This window comes from Gallus gallus, chromosome 2, assembly GCF_016699485.2.
Source record: "Gallus gallus isolate bGalGal1 chromosome 2, bGalGal1.mat.broiler.GRCg7b, whole genome shotgun sequence".
Taxonomy (NCBI): domain Eukaryota; kingdom Metazoa; phylum Chordata; class Aves; order Galliformes; family Phasianidae; genus Gallus; species Gallus gallus.
Window position 1 is genome coordinate 107,812,433 of NC_052533.1, and position 19,956 is coordinate 107,832,388.

Genomic DNA, 19,956 nt, shown 5'->3' on the forward strand with positions numbered 1-19,956 from the left:
CTGTCTATGTGACATGTCCATGCACATTATGAGAAATGTAGGGCAGGTCAGCACCTTTTCCAAGAGGGGAGATGTGAGCCCAGGACACAGGGTTTCCTCAGCACAGTTTTATTAGTGGCTAGCTGAGGGACCTGCTGCAGCGTTATGCTCTCCTTAGCAGTGAGATGTTATGAAAACCAAAACAACTCAGATATCAAATGGAGACATATGATGTTTTAATAGTGATGAAGGATACTGGATTTCTTGTTATTGTCCTGCAAATGGGTTGTGCATTAAAGGTGAGAGTAGGTAACTGAGACTCCAAGTATTCCTGGCTATGCAACTGATCTTCTTTACAACTGATTTTCTTCCACAAGTTCTTTTCACACTCAGGTCTTCCGCTGTAAAAGGATCATAGAACTACAGAATTGTTTGAGTTGGAAGGGACCTTTAAAAGTTCGTCTAGTCCAACTCCCCTACAATGAACAGGGACATCTACAGCAAGAGGATATCTATATCCCAGACACAGTTATACTTATTCATAAATCCCATTGAGATCCTTGGATAAAATAACAAGGCCATGTCTACACTAAGAAAATACAGATTGCAAGAGTGGATCTTCAGGGTGGAACAGCCAACTGTTTCAGGAGGAAGGAGACTACCCTATAATGCTAACCAAACCATGGCAGGTAGAGGCAATGGGGTGGTTTGCTTCAAAAGTGTCTTCCGTATATGAATAAAATGCAGAGATAAACATACCCAAAGTATCTTGGGTTTAATTAAGAGAAAAGATGGGCTATATTGAAGACCAGAAACACGTGTAATATGCTGTAATATGCTGGAAATCAGTTTAATCTTACATCTTAATGTGTGAGAGCTCAATGGAATTTCATGGTGAGTTTTTGAACTCTAGAGCTTTGAGCCAGCTTCACCAGATGCAGGACAAAGAAGTACAGAATAGCGAAGGGGAGACTGTTTGGAAAGAAAATAATAAAATGGCAAAGAGTCTGCTGGTCAGGGAATGTGGGGGACCTGCTTCTACAGATTCCTGTTTACTCAGTGTGGAACCCCTCCAGATGGAAACATGAGGACATGCCAGACATAGCCACTAATGTGCTTGCTATAAAGGAGAGTGTGGAGAAGGGGCTTGAACCTAGTTCTTCCATATCCTGTCCCTAGGGAGGGCACTAACCACCAGCTTTTGGAGCTGGCAGGCAGGTCTACTTGGTGTAAGTCCTCTACTGATGAGTGCTAATCCCACCTTGAAGCAGACTTAATGTTTCCCGGGAGACATTATATTAAAAGCAGTAAATTCCTACAAGTTGGTGTTTCAGAAAATCAGTATTTTCTAATACAGAAATATTTATTTGAAAAATTCCCAGCTTATTTTTTGTGTTTCAGACACAGAAGCCACTTTGTACCTCCCTTGCAATGACCCAGTGAAGGTTGCGTGCCTGGTCCCTCAAGCACATCATTTAGCACTGTGTTGCATGTCTACGTTTCTGTAGTAGCTGCTAGCTGTAATAGTTAGGGTAGTGGAGGAGGGCTAACATGATGTTAAGCATGTTGCAAAACAAAAAGCTTTGTGGTGGTCCCCAAGATGTTTATTATCTAAACATATTCAAAAGACTGGAAGTGGGTAGTGCGGATGGAGCGCATGTGTGCACGCAGTGGTGAAGCAAGGAAGCACTGGATAAAAGTGACATTTTGAATATATGGCATGTCAAATATTTTTACGCGTAGTATGGAACAGGAGAATTCTAAAAAAAAGTTTTGAAATGATGTAATGATTGATAAAGATATCCTAAACCAAGGGACTAAGTCAGCAAGAATATTAAATGCCTGAATGAATTCTAGAGAGCAGTACTGTGAGAAAAGGTTCCACTGATGATTTAAAATGGGTTGTGAATTTCTTGCAGATCTCATTTTAATGTGGATGTTACTTAAGAAGGATGTGGAAAGGCACAACAGCCTATCTCCTTAAATGCAAATAGCTGTATTTGCTTATTATTTATATTGTTTTGTTGGGTGCAAACTACTACATACGCTGTTCCTGCCAAGCAGGTTGATCCAGGTCATGTGTAGGTAGGTGATGTCTTATAATTCAATTAGCCAAACCTAAACCAGAAAACACCTGTGTGTTGCTGTAATTGATGATGGAAGTTTAGGAAGGTGAAACCTGTGGTCAGCCCACTAATCATATATCTGATGGATATATATGGATAGTAAAGCATTGTGTTCTTGCTTTATAAAATTTGTCCCTTATAATAAATCCCATTAAAAATATGCTTTTTTTCTTTAAAAAAAAAAAAAAATCTTTAGGTTAGAGCTGTGCATGCTGCTGGAGAATGAGCACATCTTTGAACCAGAGACAAGCAACGAATCTTTCTCCTTCTCACATCCTCTAACCTATGAGAAGGTAACATCTTTTCTGTTTAATCAGCGAATATATTGGGTGAGTTAGAATGAGCTCAAGATGAATGAACTTTCATTCATTTCATGTGGCTGAGAAGAAAGAAAGAAGTGGTCAGGTACAATTTAAATTAGAATATGACTAAAGAACTTCCAGGGACAGCTGTCATAAACCATAATGCCACTCAGACTCTGAGAGTTGCAGAGGAGTGCTGGCAAAGCATGTCCTTCCACAAATAGGCTGTTCCAGTCCTTTCTTTCCCAACTTCTCTACAAACAGCAGATTATAGTATTTAATTCTGTGTGGGATAGCACCTCTGTGAGTGATTACTATTTGTAAAAGTTTTCAAACTTGAAAAGCATATAGCATTTTTGCTTCGATAGGTGACTAAAGGATTTTTAGGAATAGTAAACATTAAGTGTGGTAAAAGAAAATCACATGCTACCAAAACAAGACTGGTAATGGAGTTCAAGCGGTTTATACAGGCACAACTGGAAAGTCATCATATATCACTGGGGATTGGTCTGCACGTGGAAATTTTGCTGGCAAAACAACATTGAGAGTGAACACGGCAATTATGCATGGGATGAGGTGTCAAAGGACAAATAGGAATTGCTATGGAAAAAGATTGAAGCTCAGTTGATGGCTGATGCCAGTTTTATTGCATTTTTCTGCACTATTTCATAATGCAATTACCACTTAGTAACAGTGTGGAAAATCTCACCCCTAGGCCGGTGTAACTGACATTGTCTTAACAGAGACACAGTTAGTCACACTAAGAAAAAAAATCCTTTTTCTAAAGTACAGAGCGTTTTATTTTGAGTACTGGTTTAAGCTTGACTGGCAGAAGAATTTAAAAAGGACAAGGTCTGCCAGAGTAGCTCTGCTAGAAAGCTTTTTCTTAGAGATGAACTGGAAGGCTTTGGAACCGTGGGTTCTAATGTGCAGTGCAGAAGGAAAGAGAAATGGATTCTTGCCTGTTCCAGATAACAGTGGAGAAGCTGCCCAAGCCGTCGCGCCTAGCCGTGCTGCTGAATCGCTACACTACAGATCCCCGGTATCAGCAACTCTTCATCAATCTGGTAAGACCGAAGCCAACTCTAAAAACAAACATTTCCTCCATGAACAATGTGTTTGTTATATTTTCTCATTTGTTTATGATGGCTGTGTCAGCCGCACTGATTTACATAAACACTGCCAATCCTGGGACGTTACACTCTCAACAAAAGTAGCTGAGTACAAACAGCATTCCGAAGTTTTAATTCATATTGTATAAACATAACAGATGTTGATAAAATGAGCCAAAAAGAAAATACAACAAAGGAGACCATTTCAAGGGGGCTTTTGATTAAAATACATTCCAGATTGACAAAATGATACAATGTTAATGGAATAGATCATTTAAATGTCACTATTTGGCTCTTATAGACCTATAAAGCAAATATAAAGCAATGCTTTTGAGTTTTTAGTCTCCATTACGCTGCAGTGCCTATACATCAACTTATAAATAAAGCTGTATTTCTTCCCCCTGTCCTTTTTTCCTTTTTTTTTTTTTTTTTAATCCCTGCTATGACATTACCACATTTGTTTCCTAAATACTGTACTAAAATACTGGGTCCAAAAGCAATAATGTGTTTGGTATACTGAGCAAGCCCTAAAATAAATCCGTTATAAACAAAATAAATGTAGTTGCTGCCTCAGTGAATTTCAGCACTGAAGCTGAAGTAGCGGGCACAGTGAGAAGTCTAGATGAGAGAGAGCCTAATTCAGGCGGGTTTTATTTAAAAAGATAATACCAACTCACGTGCAATGAAAATTAAGATCCATCTAGTTTAGATTCCTCATTTTGAAGAGGGAAAGAAAGGTTACAAGAACCACAATACTCCTAAAACACATTGTCTAGTTTTGTTCAATAGCTTTTTTTAACAGATGGGGAAACTGAGGTGGAGAGAGAGCACGTGGCTTTCCAGAGTTCAAAAGCACGTCATACAGAGGAGCAGAAGCCAGCTCTGTTGAGACTGAATCCAGTGCCCAAGTTATTGGGCCAGACAACATTTTTTGTCATGGGTAACCCATTCAGTTCAATCAGGTTTCTCATTGCTACCTAACTTTTTGTACCTGATGTGATGCCTGAAGCAGAAAGTTTAGTATCTCTTCCAAAAACTTGTTATTCCTCATGAAAGGTCTTTTTATGGCACCCACAGAAATGTTTGCTCTGAAGTTTCTGGGCTTAATGATTTCCTATGGCAGTGAATTCCACAGCAAAATTGTATGTGGCATAGAAGAAATGAAACATTTCTGCTTTAATTTTTTTTTCCTCCTTATGTCTTTGAATATTTCCTCAGTCCTGTAAATGAAAGGGTAAGAATGGACATGTCACTCTATACTATGCATTTACTTGTATTATTTTATCATCTTTTTCTTTCACTTTTCCATTGGGAAAGAATACACTGGGAGGCATAATATACCCTTCCTGACAGAAACCGTCCAAGTCACAAGTAGGATGCTGTATAATTATGTGAAAAGTAAAACCTTAGTGAGCACCTATATAAGCTGTAAAGAGCAGCTCAGTTAACAAAAAAATTAGTTTAGCTGTATTCTTACCAAGTTATAGACCTTATTGCTTTCTGTGACCAGAATTCAGTACTTGCGGTCCTCTTCTTCCCAGAGCCATGTGATTGTTTTCTTTGTCCTCTTCCTCACAGTCTGTGTTTCTACATGAATTGACTTTTATAAGCATTTCCTGAAAAATGTTACGGGATATAAGAAATGGTTATGTAATGAAATAGCAACTATAAAACATCTAAGACTTAATAAATATTGGGGTCATTGGCTATTTCCAAGTAAGAACTCAAACCGCATCAGTTTGGAACATTCTAGTCATAAAAGCTCATTTAGAGTAAACCTGATGGTTTAGCAAAAAAGAAAGTGTTTTTTACTATGGTGTCTCCTGACTTTTTGAGTATAAATGGGGATGGGGAACATGGGAGAAGAACTAACATCCCTCAGGTTTAGGACCTCTCTCACCCTGGCTTCTGCCTTCTGTCTCCCCTGTAGCAGTGATGCACTCACATTTTTGTGTTCTCCCTGTGTCTCCTCTCTTTGTCTTACAGGAGCCATACATAAACAAATCGGCCATGTCAGTCCAAGCCCACTTCTCGCTGCAACGCACGTATATCATCTTTCGCACCCTGGGGCTGCGCCATCTCACTGTGGTCGACCTGCAGAACCGAGTGGTTGGTGTGATCACCAGGAAGGACCTGATGCCTCTCCCTTTGGAGGAGAGGCTCAGGCTCCAGCTGTCTCCACAGAGCCCTGATGCAGGGGAGTAGCCTCTGGATTTAAGGCCGTGGACAGTGGATTTAAGGCTATGGATGCATTCTTAGAATTTGTTGCTTCTTTCTGAGCTCATGCTTCTTCAGGAAAAAATAATCAGGGCTTTTCCACTTGATCCCTTCTGGAGAAGAGATGCTTAAAAGCTGTTGTATCTAGACGTGGGGCTGTAGCCTAGAGCTACGTCTCCACAGCTGTTTGGTGATTGCAAAATTCATTGACTCAAATGCTTGCAAGGCAGAATAGGAATTCATGTATTTAGGAAATATGCATATAAAATCAGATCTGCACGATGGATGTTAAGGAGTCTTTTGTCACACTGTGTCTATGCCTCCCAATGAAAAAAATGTCATGATCCCTAGCAGTAAAGTTATGCTGGCAAAACCTTTCAGCTAGGACTGAATTTTCAACCACTGAACATCTGCTTCCAAACCAGCATTTTTATGTTGAACCATGTAAGTTTAATTGAAAGGAAATTTCAATTTCCTTGAGAGAAGCGGCCCACTGAAAGGAACAGGGGATTGGGCTTTCTTATTGGCCTATGTATTACTGCAATCCAAAGGGAGAATTGAAAGTGGATGAGAAATCTGACATGCCTTTCTATTGCTTACAGTTCTTTAATTTCTGTGACTGCTAGAATAGGCTCTCTTTCTCTCCTTTTACCTGATAAGAGAACATTTTTAGTTCTGGTCATGTGTAGGGAGGTATGTAACAAATTCTCATAATGGGAATGTAGCATGATAAATTGTCAGAGTAGTTTTTGATAGCAGCATATTTAGAAACTAGAAAAAAAAAGTAAATAATTCTTCATGATTTTTGTAGTCATGCAGTGTTTGAAAGTTTGGAAAGGGTTGGTTGTTAATAAATTAATGTGAACAATTTTTTGGACGAAGACACTGTTAGATCTCCTTCTATGACTTCATAATTGATGCTTAATTTTATTCTGTTAAATACCAGAGGGATTCACACAGCTTTGAATATCAAAACCTCATATGCACAAAGGAATTCACCACTATTAATGTTGTTATAATGAATATCAAGAAAAACCAGTAATAATTTACTGGTTCTAAAAAGTTGCCAAATTCCTGAAAATGAATTTCTGGTATTTGAATTACACAGCTTTGACTCTCTTATGAATCAAAGATTTGTTGGATTTTCTCCTATTTTCCCTGCTGGATCTTGTCTTAATTAACAATGTTGCTTTCGTAGCACCACAGAGAATGCGCAGCTCTTTAAAACTCAAGTGTCCAAGACAACGCAAATAGCTGGCAGACCAGGAATGTATGTAGGTACATGACAGAGGCTCTTTAAAGGGTCAGTTAAAATCTGTCATATACAGGATGAGAAATGCCTTGTCAGTCATCCAGCCAAGAGGCACAGAGCTGGATGTGTATTCAGATAATGTTACAGTTAGTAATATTTTGTTCATTAGTATTTTAGTAAGATTGCTGCCAGCATCAGCCTATGCCTCACCTACCCAAAGAATGCAAAAAGATTCTTGAATGAAGGAAGTAGGTCTGATGAGTCCAGAGTTTTACTGGCTATTGTGCGCTAGCAGAACAGGAGATCTAATCTAAGGAGATTTAAGGATTTCCCCTGAACACAGCGAGAATCAACTTTTCTTGTGATAATCAAATCTGAATAACTTCGTTGTGAATTTGTGGTTTTGTTTCAAAACTGTTGATTTCCTTTTCATTATCTCTTGTGTATACAAAGCACACAGAATCCTGGGTAATGTAATTGCTTTTTGCTGACAGTATCTGTGGCTAAATGTCTCAGTGCAATCTGTAGTCAGAGTGTACTGTGCTGAGTATGAGAGCTGGAGACAGCTGGAATATCAGTAACTCATTACCTGACTTTGAACAGGTCACTTAAATGCTTGGCATATCATTTTCTCTGCCTTTAAAAATAGAATGATGATGTGGACCCACCACAGCTCCTGTGAAAAGCATGTGTGAAAAATATTGTAATATAAGCTATTTATAATAATACTTTGTGCAAGCCAATTATAGAAGACATTGTGAGAATCCCTGTCCTGTGTCAACAAGTAGAATTTCTAATGAAAAGTTCACACAGCTTACATGGGACATCTTGTAACTGTGTTGTGAACTAGGTAGAAGAAGACACGCTACATTCTGCCATATGGTATCATCTAGTTATATAGCTAGATTATTTTTTATTTTTTTTCTTTAATTTAATGTATGTGTATTCACAAAGACAGATGAAACAGAATTCCTTCCAGGACTTCTTGAAACAAGTGGCTCCCTCAGTATTCTTGACTGCAGCAACAAATCCATCTCATCACAAGCCATAATAGTGTAATACATATAGGAACATGAAAATAGATGAAATCTGTAGGAAACTTTTCATAAATATATGTTTTCCATGATGCACATATAAAGTAAGTCTCTAAGGAATGGCAGCAACAAGTAGACACATCATCTGACTCTTTGGCACAAGATACTTCTGCTTTTCTTGTCTGCTAATAGTGAGTGGTAAATTTTCTGCTATTTCATCATTTGACGTGAAATAAAGACTGGATATTTAAAACAAAAATACTAGTTTTGTGAGAAACACAAATTATTTATCATTTCTCACAATTTCTGAGCACGAATCTCTGTGAAAGAAAGAGTTTTAAACAAAATCCAAGTCACTGGGATTACATATTTTTGTTTGTGCTATGCATCTTAGACCTCTTTCATCTCACCCTCTGTGATGGTGTTTCTCCTAATACTTTTAGTCTCTTAAGCTTAAATTTAGCTTAAAAAACAGGCAGACTGAAATTTAGATCTGGGTTTGAATTACAGTGATGCAAATTTCCCACTATTCAATTAAAATATTGCTGTGAATGAGCATAAACTATTCTGAGGGGTTTCTGTGGCATGCATACTTAACGTATTGTTTTTTAGATATCCCGTAAAGTGGTATTTTTTTTTTTCAGTTATGTGATACTCACATACATTGGAATTAACTTCTGTGCATTTTTAAATTGCTGTAGAATTGCTGTAGAACCCTCTCACATTTCTTGATTTCCCACTTATTCTTGCTTACATTTTGATTTTGTCCTTCCTTAACTCCAATTATTTGCTGACCATGGATGAAGGAGTCTAAAGGAGGGAAAAGAGATGAAGTTCTTAGTACATACTTTATATAAAAATGATGATTTGAAGCACTCAGAAACCAAGATTGCTTAAGGTACCTGTAATAGGATATGGCCTCTTACCTCAAGGCTGTGATAGCCTTGTGCCAAAAAACTAAACAGGAATGGAAATGTAACTAGCTGTACTCTGTGAAGCGCCTGGAAAATCACAGATGAGGAAATGCTGCAGAATGTTACTGTTGTCTCCGCTGCCCCTTTTCACATAGCTTCAGCTAACAGGGCTGTCAGTGTACCTCTGGTGATCATGAAATCACTTAATGAGATGAAATGTAACCAGCTCTCAACCAAACTAGTGGTTAATTAAGTGTGACCATCAAGTGATGGGAATCGTAGCAGTATACAAGGGAATGCTTGTTCATTCCTGAAAGGCCTATAAAAGCGAGAGGAAATACACGATCAGCACAGTTGTCTGGATGTCTAATACAGTGTGGCATGGGAATGCTGGCATCAAGGTTCAAGCACTTGGAGGAGTTACTGCTGCTTAATTGAGGTTCCAAAGGAACCAGAATATTTGTGATTGTTAACAGATAGCTTGTACCCTTGTGAGGGGCCAAGGCACTGGAATGATTGAGTGACTTGCAGGAACTCATGAATCTGGCTAATCTTGCTTATCTGGGATCATAGATTCTGTGCAAAGACTCCACATTCTGTCACCCAGGACATTCCTTACTCCTGAGAAACTGTGGGAAATTACCAGGTTCTGCTATTTTATTTTGAAGGAGATACACAGGAGCTCATATTTTTTGTGCAGTTTATATTTGCAAAAAGCTCTGTAGATAACAAATCCCACAGCTTCTGCTGTGATCGTGTTATAACCACCCCTCTTGTGTATGGTGGAACTGAGATGTGGATATGAAGTAGACTACTGAGGATTGTGAAGTTAATCTGTAGCAAATCTGAAAGGTGAACTTTCAACTCCTGATGTCTTTTCATCTCAGTACAAATCTCTTACTTGTGAAGTAGATCAAGAGAAAGCATGACACCTCCACCCAAGTTGTGTGCTGTGGGGCTGGACCTCTCCCATTTTGCCTGCCTTGACACACAAGAGAGAAGTGTGTTTGGTTGTGTGATGGCTGTCCTTGGTTTATAGAACACATTAAGTAGAGATGTCTATAGGGCATCTATTTGGGAGGCACTGTATAGACCTGTAAGCACTCTCAGAGAACAGCCTGGAAGCTTCCCTGAGCTATAGCAGGTCAGCAGAGGGACCAGTGCTGAGTCTGCATTGCAAGTGCATGAGGTATGGGTTTTCTGTGAAAGCATGAGATGAAAAGCAATAAATGCACAAGACTCAAGAGGTCCGGTATATATATAATGTATACTTGTATGCAGTTAAGGAATCTAATCATTCTTCGACTAACATTTGTAATTTAGAAGGTAGGAAGATAGCAGCAGCACTGGATGAGGATATATTTCCATTTAGGAAAACAGAAAGGAAAACAAACTATTTGTATCTGGAACTTCATTACCTTACAATCACATGCCTGCCATCTGAAGACACTTTTTCAGTCCTTGTGGGGATAAGCAATGGGACAGAACTGGTTTTGATGAAAGCTATGGATTGAGAACAGGGAACAGAGGTAAAACAAACAGAAGAGATGTAAAATACATGTAGCTTGCTGAATCAAGCACCTAAGGTAGCTGTATCTTAGAGGACATACAAATACGAAGCAGTAATGTTTATCTAAAAAGCCAACAACACTATAAACAATAAACAAAAATATCATGATATTTCTTTAAGCCAACAGGACTGACTGGATCTCTGTCAAAGATCTTTCTTGCTTCTTGTCTTTAAAGTGAAGAACATCTAAAACCAGTAGACTTCTGAATCAAGAAAGCTGGTTTTCATAGAATCAAAGAATAACCTATGTTGGAAGACATCAGACCTCAAGAGGTTGTTTTGTCCAACTCCACACTCAAAAGAGATCTGACTGAATCAGGTTGCTCAGGGTCATACCCCTCAAGCTTTACATATTTCCTAAGATAGCAATCTCGCACCTTCTACTCCAGTATTTGACCACTTCCATGTTATTTTTTTTTCTTGTTCTGTAATTTGAATTTCCCATGTTCCTGCTTGTGTCTGTTGGCTGTCTCTGTGCATCCACAAGAACATTCTGCCTCCGTCTTTGTATCCTGAGGTCAGATAGCTGCTGCAGCCAGGTCTCCTCTGAGCCTTCTATTCTTCAAACCGAGCAGACTCAGCTCTCTCAGCCTCTCCTCACACACCTGTTCTCCAGCCCTCAGTCAGTTTGCAGCCTGCTGCTAGACTTGCTCTGTATGTCTATTTTTTTTTTTTTTTGTATTGTAGAATCTTCCTATCACTCCCAAATCAATTTGTGCAGGTGCCGCATTAATCTTTTCTGTCTCCTTTCAATTTTAGTATATATGCTGCCAAAGAGCGCATGGACTTCATTATGACATAAAGTAGAACAATGAATTTTTTAAAGAGAAGAATCATAGAATCATAGTATCATAGAATGGTTTGGGTTGGAAGGACCTTTAGGATCATTTAGTTCCACCCCCCCTACTATAAGCAGGGACACCTCCCTCTAGACCAGGTTGCTCAAAGCCCCATCCAGCCTGGCCTTGAATGCTTCCAGGGAGGGGGAATTCACAGCTTCTCTGGGCAACCTGTTCCAGTGTCTCACCACCCCCACAGTAAAGAATTTCTTCCTAATATCTAGTCTAAATCTTCCCTCTTCCAGTTTATAACCATTTCCCCTTGAAACGCTGAGACAATAGAAAATAAGGTTTTTAAATACTCTTCTGCCTTATTCTCTGTTACACAGTTTCCTTATGTTCCGGTCCTTCAGTCCACAAATTTCAGTGGCTTCCCGCACTGTGTACCCTCCATACCCTCCTAGCATCCTGGGAGAAATGCTTACACTGCCGTGGGCATTTGGTTCTGAATGTGCTCCCTGCCTCCCAGAGCTCTGCTCTCTCTACTTATGCCGCAGGCCCCTTGCGTCTTTCTCCACTCTCTGTCTGACCTGCTCTGCACTCCAGAAGCCTTTTCCCCGAAAAGTTGCTCAATTGCTCTTGGAAAAGCACAGTTTCCTCCTCCTTCCAGAAGATGTCTCTGACTGAGTGCAGCAGCATTGTTCTCTGCTGTCTCTTGGAAGGGACATAATGCTTATTAGCACAAACTACAAATGAAGGCACTGAAATTATACACTCAGCATGCTAACAGACACATCCACGATATTGTTTTCAGGAGTTATTCATTAGGGCCTGGCCATGATTTTGGAAACTGCTCAGGGTGGTTTTATAACAGTCAAAAGATGTAAGGTGCTGTGTGTGGGACTCTGGGGTTTGAACATCTTTTGCCACAGCTCTTTACATTTGTCAGTGAGAGCATCCAGTTCCTTTGACAGGCGGACTTGGGTGGGCTCATGGTATCTGGGCTCTGTAACAGGAGGTTGGCAGGACACAGAATGATAAACTCACTTGTCAACAGCCTCTCTGGCTTTCGCAGGAGGACAGGGTGAGTTTGGTTTTGGTTTGTTTGTTGGTTTTTTGTTTTTGTTTTTTTTTTTTTACCTCTGCATCTCTTTTCTCATGTAGTCCTTGGTAATTTCTCTGGTATGGATTAATTGATTTTGTATTTGTTTGCTGTTCTTTATAATATCTGCCCAACACGGAACCCCTCTCAGCCACAGATGCTCATTTTGTACCTATTACTCCCTGCTGTTTCCCTCAGCCAGAAGGGAAATTGTTTGCATGTTGGTGGCAATGGAGATGGAAGACCAAAGAAAATAACGAAGAGATCCACAGTAAATGATGAAAATTGAGTTTGTGCAACAAGTGGGATGGAAAATAAAGCTGCAAGCACCTCTAAGGAGATCTCCAGGGGAGGCTTGGGCAATGAGAGTTGGAAGAAGAGCTTAGGGAGCATCTCCAGAGGAAGCAGACTTGTAGCTGCAGCTACATCTGGTTAGGCAGTTTCCCTGAGAAACAAATCAACGGCAGAAATGGTTCCAAATGTCTCAGTGATACAGGCTTGTATGTGTGGCCTTGAAGATGAAGGCAGAATCACTTGTGTTGTCTTTCATCTTGTAGCACTGTCCTAAAGCACTGCTGGCTACTTTGACTGACTTGAGCTGTATTAAGTTTGCTGTGTGCCTGCCTTGGAGCTCTCTCATGGTGAGCTCTGTGTTCCTGGGTCCCGAGGTATCCACACCAGGGCTTGGTCAAAGGGCTCTATAGGGCCTTTTTCAGCTTCTGCACCTATGTTTCCTTCTTATGAGACCAAATTATGGTATAGGGTTGGTATTCACTAAGTTTTCCCACAGCATGGAGTTGGGATAATATTAAGGTGTGCATGAACCAGGGAGCTAACAACACTCCTGGATACTGTAGCCAGGTGTCCTAATGCTCTTTCGGTCCATAGATCATTTGTGGCTGCTTTCTCTTTGACAGCATCAGTGTTTGTTATTTATCTCTCATGCAATATCTTTTGATTTCCTATTGATTATATATTAGTTATAATCCAGTTGTGAAAGCAGTGTTTTTCCACAATGCATTTGACTGTGTTACTTTCTTTCCATATTTACGTGCGGGTTTCTTTCTTTCTTTGTTTTCCTTCTTTTGCTTCTTTGGCATTAATTCTTCATCACTGCCACTGATTGCATATTCCTCATTGCCATGCTTGAGAATTCTTTTGTTTGTGGGGATTCTCTTTTGTTTGCAGAAATTCAGGAACTTTTGCTTGCTTTGCTTCAGAGCCTGGATATTGGCATAGAAAGTGACTCCCTCCTTTTCTTGCCTGGCCTATCCTGTCACAAAGTTGCTTTCCAGACTTGTGCCATGCTTTGAGTGCTCCCGTTTTTACTTTGGAGACAGGGTGCTCAATTCCTACTGCCTTGCACTGCAGACGTGTTCAGAACACTGCCTCCGTGCCCATTTGCTGGCTAATTGCCGTTTCAAGGCAAATGTGCACAGGCCCAGCCCAAGCAGGCTCAAAATACACCTCCTTAAGGCTACCCAAGGCAATTTGGTACAATTTCACCTAAGTGAATTTGAACAATTTCATTAGTTTTGTACACTCGAGTGATCTTCAATAGAGCTGTGTGAAAGGTCTCTGCAGACATAAACATAGCAGATCAGGGGCTATGTGCAGCTTCCCCCCGTGATTTATATATTTTAAGATTAGACCCAGCATTTTGAGAAATGGTGTTTGAAGTCGTTAATTAGCTTTGCCTCAGCAAACTAAAACAGACAGCGCTAATTGCTGAAGATTGCAGCTAAAAGATTTGACCTCTCACTGTGAAATGTCTTGTTTAGGTCTGCTCTTCTAGTTTTTGGTGTGGGTTTTTTTTTTTTTTTGGAGGAGGCAGGTAAAGCATGCATAGTATCACTAAGCTAGTGAGGAATCTTTTTTTTTTTTATACCATTTGGGAGTAACTTCTGTATCTCAAATCCACTGTTATTAATGGGAGGTGTTTTACTTAATATTTCTGCATATATTCCACTTGCATTTTTGATGGGAAGAGCGCTGTCAGGTAAGCTTCTAACTTCTGAAGAATAAAACCTCATAGGAAGCCTTTTCATGGAATCACAGCGTCTATAAGTACAAAATAATCAACTCTCACAATACATGTAATTCCTGGCAAATCTGATTCATTTTATGAATAATTTAACTTGGGACCTTAGTGAGAAAAATATTCATATGAACGGTATGAGCAACACATTTCCAGACAAAAGCAGGGAGGAGGGACAATATGTATAGACAGAGTCTGGGGGGGGCTGTGACTTCATCACACTTCACCCGATAAGAGGGTTCACTTTGGGAGCTGGTAACTGGATGAAGACTTGAAAGACCGGGCTGCAGGAAGCGGTGCTGGTGAGTCAGGATATGGCAGCCTTCCCTCCGAGTCATCCTTGAACCGCTGCCCCGATGTGCTCATAGTGGGAATTGGATTAGGAGAGATGCTCTTCCTTCAGATGAGATTTCAAACTTGGGTCGTGACCACTTGATGTCATTAAGAGTTACGTGCCATTTCTTCTTGAGAACATGGATCTAAAAGCTGCATGTGGTCTGGTTTCCAGTTTGGATGGCTGTATTTTGCAATCACACCTTTCTGCAGCTCTGAGTGGCAACACCCCTTCCGGCCCTGCTCTCTGTCCCAGTGCTGCAGGCCATGACACACGTCCACCCTGCTTCCATGTGGGAGCCACTGCACAGCAGTCAGTCCTGACAGTTCCTCCACGGCTGCTGAATAACTCTTAACTTCCTGTCAGAATTATTGCCTTACTCCTACCATTCTCTGTAACACTGATCAGTTTAGCAGAGAAAAAAAGAGAAATCTGTGTCGGGTGGATGGCCTTACTTGCTGCTGGTAGGGACACTTATGTGGCACTGAGGGACACGGTTAGTGGGCATGGCGGCGATGGGCTGATGGTTGGACCAGATGGCCTCGGTGGTCTTTTCCAACCTTAATGATTCTGTGACTCTGTGATCATGCGGGCTGTGTGTGGAGCGAGGGATCAAGCCTGTGTTTAGGCTGCCGTTCAGCCAGCAGCTAGCAACGGCACCTTACGGAACACCACATTCTCATCCCTGTCACTTTTAATTTAAATGGCACTTCTGGTGAATTATGATCCTGAGGGAGACAGGCAGGAGCTGGGGCAGAGCCGGCCGCGACGGGGACCACCGACTTACAACCGGCCAAACAGGCGGCGGGAGCGTTGCCAGCCCACCCTCTCCCCGGCCGGGCGGCGGGTGCGGGCCGGGCGCTCTCCCTCCGCCTCGCTGCCTGCCCGGCTGCCTCCCGCGGAGCCGCCCCAGCCTTCCGGCCTCTCCCCGCAGCGCCGGCCGCCTCCCGGCGCCTCTGCCCCGTCCCCCGCCGCGGCGCCAGGCGGTCCCCGCCCGCGGGCGGCGGTGCCGGCAGCGGCCGCTAGATGCCGCCCTGCCCAACGCCTTGGAGGTCTGGCGGCGGCCGGGCGGCGGGTGGCGGCGACTCGGCGGGCCCGTGGCGGCCCCCCTCGGCCGCCGGAGCGTCGGTGGCGTCTGCGAGACCCGGCGACGCGAGTGGCGGCTGAAGGGGCTGGCATTCCTCGCGGTGCTTTTTTTGGAATAAAGTTTATTCAGCATCTAAAGGGGTGCTATAAGAAAGAAGGGAACAGGCTCTTTAGCAGGGTCTGTTGTGATAGGACGAGGGGAAATCGTTTCAAATCAGAAGAGGGGAGATTTAGATTGGATATAAGGAAGAAGTTTGTACAGTAGGGATGGTGAGGCAGTGGCACAGCTTGCCCAGACGGGTGGTGGATGCCCCATCCCTGATGCAGCTCTTGGTGTCCTTGCTGATTGCAGGGGAGTTGGACTAGATGGCCGTCAGGGGTGAGGACCGGGTCTGGGCAGGCCCATGGGCAGGGGACTGGCTGTGGTGGAGCTGAAGGCTGACTCTTGTACAGCACTGCTGGACAGGGGTGGATGACCCCAGGCTGAACTGAAATAGGGCTCCTGGGTCCTGGTAGGGCTCCTGGTAGGGCTGTGCGGTGGCTCCAGGTGAGGCTGGGCAAGGCCAGTGAGGTGTGTTAAAGCACTTGAGGTTCTGACATTGGCAGAAATTCTTCAGGGAGAAGGAGCTAAAACTAAAAGAGGGGAAATTTAGGTTAGTAAAATCTTTCCTCGGAGGGTGGCTCTTGGATGAGTAGTCTTTAAGGCAAACAGCAAACAACCCTCAAATGGATTAGAGCAAATAGTTTGGATATTGCATTTCAGTAGCAATTGACTTGTTGCCCTTTTGAACTTTGCATGTTTCTTCTTTCCTTTGTACAGTATTCTCTTTACCAGAACAGAAACATGGTTTTTGCGAGCAAAATCATCTGAAGAACACAGCCCCATGCTGTAGCTGCTTGGCTGCATACACTCATTGGGGAAGAAGTCAAGAGCAGTCAGCCCACGCTTCCAGACTGGCTCTCAAGGAGCCCAGAGTCACTGAGATTTGGGATTATTTGCATTTGAAAGCTACTTCTCAGGATACAGTTCAGTGGATAATGGAATATTAGCAAATGTCACATGTGTTGTTTTTGGTTTTGTTTTTTCTTTATTATTATTTAAGAGACATTTTTATTACTTAAGGGATGCCTACAATTGCTGATTTAGTGTCTGTGTGAAAAGCTGTGTTGTCTGGACTCCTGTATTTGCAAACAGAGCAGATAGTAGAAGTGTAAGCACTTCTTGCATGGCACCGTAGCTGTGACCTGGATTGACCCCATGAATGGCAAGCAGGGTGAGCAGTATCAAACTTGGAAGCTCTCTCCTGTTATCACTGGTGTGTTAACCCAGCAAAACTGCTTAACTTCACTGCCATGTAGTTCCATCTGTAATGTAAACATCTGTCTACTGACTAACTGCACTGGAAGCACTGTTTCATTTTGTGTAGGCTACTGAACATCTGTCAGATGGGAATAACTTTGGTTATCACAGGTCTTAGCCAACATCCTAACGCAGGAGGTTCTGGATGCCTTTATCCTTGACTGACTTTCTTGGTTTTGGACTAGATCCTTCTGTGCTGTACATTTCCAGTTTTTTAATAGGCTTTTAAATAACCCCCAAGAGGATACTGGATGTTATTCCCCTTCAGAGCTCACGTAGGTTAGATGGAAGTGTTGAATTCATTGGATCACTATGGGTCTGTTCCTTTCTTCTGTGCATCACCTATCCATTAGTATATCTTCTCTAAGAAACTATGTTAAATTAGTTTTGACAGGATGAGTTGTGCTGTACAAGGCTGTGCCTTGAAATCATACAGATATAAAAAGAAGATTCCCATAACAGCATTTCAAGCAACTGTGATGTCAGCTGAGCCAGATCTCTGAGAATAGTTTTCTGTCAGCATGGGTGTGCAGTAGACTAAGAGTGAGCATACCTGAGTAACAAAATGTACCATAAACCTGAACATGCTTGGTTTGGAAAAGGAATCCTCTTCATGTACATTAGTATGCATTTAGCAAGCAAAAACCGTGTTGAGCACTCACCAGACTTACTGAAGTCAAATGGGAATTTCAAGCCACTTGAAGGTTTGAAGCCTGCAAAAGCAGGCTGTGGCATACGTGTGGAGGATCCTTGTAACGTCCATTCTGAGGTTAAGGAAACAGCCTCACTGAAGAGAGGCTCATTCAAATGGTTAGGTTTCAAAACCTTTGAAATTTGGGATTTATTTGGCTGAATACTCCAGCAGTCGTCTTTAAGTATTCTGTGACTCATGCAGTCTGTCTGACCTTCTTAGGCTGTGGAGAGGAGCAGTGAGAGCAGGTTCACTTATGACAAAGCTTCCTGTTTTGCCTTGAACAGAAGGTGTCTAGAAAAGTCTTTTTCATGATGTTCTGCTGATCCTAGCTGATTTCAGTGACTGGGCTGAAACAGGAGAGAAAGCACTGGTTGTGGTATGGTGGTCTTGCCAAACCTTTTCAGCCTCCAAGGAAGGTTTATTTTGGCAGCGCTAAGCTTTTTGGGTTGCTTTTCGTTTGGAGAGGGTGATGGGAAAGATGCTCCACCTCAGACATTGAAATACAAATATTTGACTTTTACACAACTGAAATGGCTCTGGGTAGGCATGGAATAAGTGACAAAAAACGAGCTTTTACCAAACCTGTGGAGTTCATTTGAACTTTGCCAGGTGTTTGGCTGTAAGAATGTGAGGTCCCGTATTTAACAGCTCATATACTTTGCCAATAATATGTGAAGTGTTTCATTATCTTGTACACTGTAGTTGGCACACATCAGTTTGCAGACAAAGAGTAATGGCTTATGGTATTTGTGGATTCCATGTGTTGTTTTAGCCATGAAATGATGTGGGTGTATGATAAGACAAATATATATGAATAAAAGCACTCATGTATTAAGTATCAGATACTTTCAAGTCTTTGATAAGTAAAACCATAAACTTGTTAAGTAACATAGGTATTTTGATTTTTGTTTCCTCTTATAAATGCTAGGAGTAAAAAACAAACATGAGGCCAGCCTTCAGCTCACCCAAGATGTACAGGTAGCACTTGGGACCGATGAAAGGCCAATTTTCTTGAAGCTGCCAAATAACAGAGCTTCTATAGGGTATTTAGCCTAAGGGCCAAACTTTTCCATTCCTTACCTAGTTTAGGTAGATAAGTTTCCAGTTCCTGATGTCCACCAAAGGCAGGTTGCAGATCAGTATTGAAATGGCCCGTGCATGATTCTGCACTAAACAGTTTTTTTTTTTTTTGTCTATTTTTGTGAATTCTTATCCCTGTGGTGTTTTCTGTGTTTTCTCTTTTTAATCTTTCCAGAAGATATTAAAATGCCTGAAACTTCCCCTTACTTTCCCTTTAAGTAAATCTCCGGTTGAACAAATCTTTAACGTGTTGCTTTGCAGCATAGCAATGTGTGTAAGCACACACTTCTTCATGAGTAAATGTTTCCCTGAGGTAGGATCTCAGGATGCACTGACTGTTTATACCAGCAGCTCCCCAGGCATAGGATCTGGCGTGTTGCAAGAGTAGCTATGCTGCTGCGGCAGTGCTTGCAGCAGCAAGCTGTGTGGTCTGCCCTCCTGGCCCCAGCAGCCCGTCTGCAGAACTGGCAGAAGTGAGCCCAGGAGACCTCAAATCCCAGGTGAGCTCTCCATGGACCTGCAAGGAGTCCTGAGGCTGCTTCTCAGCTCGGTGCGCAGGCCTGCTCAGCGAGATCTGCTGTGCATCACTGCATTCAGTCCGGATAAAAGCCAGCTTCAGATATCAAGGAGAGGAGAAAGCTAGCCTATAGTAATGGGAGCTTCTCTCTTCTGCAGAGATGTAGGCAGACTCTGTTAGGATTCTGCTGGTCGTTAGGACCTCTTTCAGGTGCTTTTTCTTTGGAAAGCTAGGGAACCTTTGCATGTGAGCAAGAAAGCATGCCTTTTGTTGCTGAGATTCAGTATTTGTAGTAGCTTTCCCTTGAGATATTTAAGGAGATAGAAGGTGATTTTAATGCTTTTTCTAAATCTCATTCTCAAAGAAGCAGACACTTTTAAGAAATGCACACTTTTCTTGGTATTCAAAAAATAGAAAACAAACAAAACTGCCAAACAATCCAAATCTTTCGAGGGAAATG

The 19,956-nt window shown here is 41.8% G+C and overlaps 1 protein-coding gene and 2 long non-coding RNA genes across 8 annotated transcripts in view; 2 read left to right on the plus strand and 1 right to left on the minus strand.

Annotated features, from left to right (window-relative positions):
• LOC421108 (chloride channel protein D-like) overlaps positions 1–6,018 on the plus strand; it is a 75,789-nt gene extending 69,771 nt beyond the window's left edge. For both annotated transcript variants that reach the window (XM_015282651.4, XM_040695968.2), the window contains 3 exons: positions 2,302–2,398; positions 3,379–3,474; positions 5,506–6,018. In XM_015282651.4, the coding sequence (XP_015138137.3) occupies positions 2,302–2,398; positions 3,379–3,474; positions 5,506–5,724 (412 nt within the window). In that variant the 3' untranslated portion in view covers positions 5,725–6,018. The remainder of the gene's footprint in view (positions 1–2,301; positions 2,399–3,378; positions 3,475–5,505) is intronic.
• Positions 1,393–15,670, minus strand: LOC107052710. Of its 5 annotated transcripts, none has more exons than XR_005857679.2 (8): positions 12,718–15,670; positions 10,355–10,439; positions 8,682–8,832; positions 7,578–7,664; positions 5,465–5,613; positions 4,997–5,135; positions 4,511–4,739; positions 1,393–3,492 (listed from the first exon to the last, which is right to left on the minus strand). It is a non-coding gene; the product is annotated as an uncharacterized LOC107052710 (long non-coding RNA). The 5 variants fall into 5 exon arrangements; XR_005857678.2 differs by having other exon boundaries at positions 11,771–15,670; XR_005857677.2 differs by having other exon boundaries at positions 10,884–15,670.
• Positions 15,671–15,847: 177 nt separating this feature from the next.
• The window catches only part of LOC101751801, a 46,496-nt gene continuing 42,387 nt past the window's right edge, over positions 15,848–19,956 (plus strand). Inside the window, exon 1 of the long non-coding RNA XR_006937036.1 lies at positions 15,848–19,479. This is a non-coding gene — a long non-coding RNA (uncharacterized LOC101751801). The remainder of the gene's footprint in view (positions 19,480–19,956) is intronic.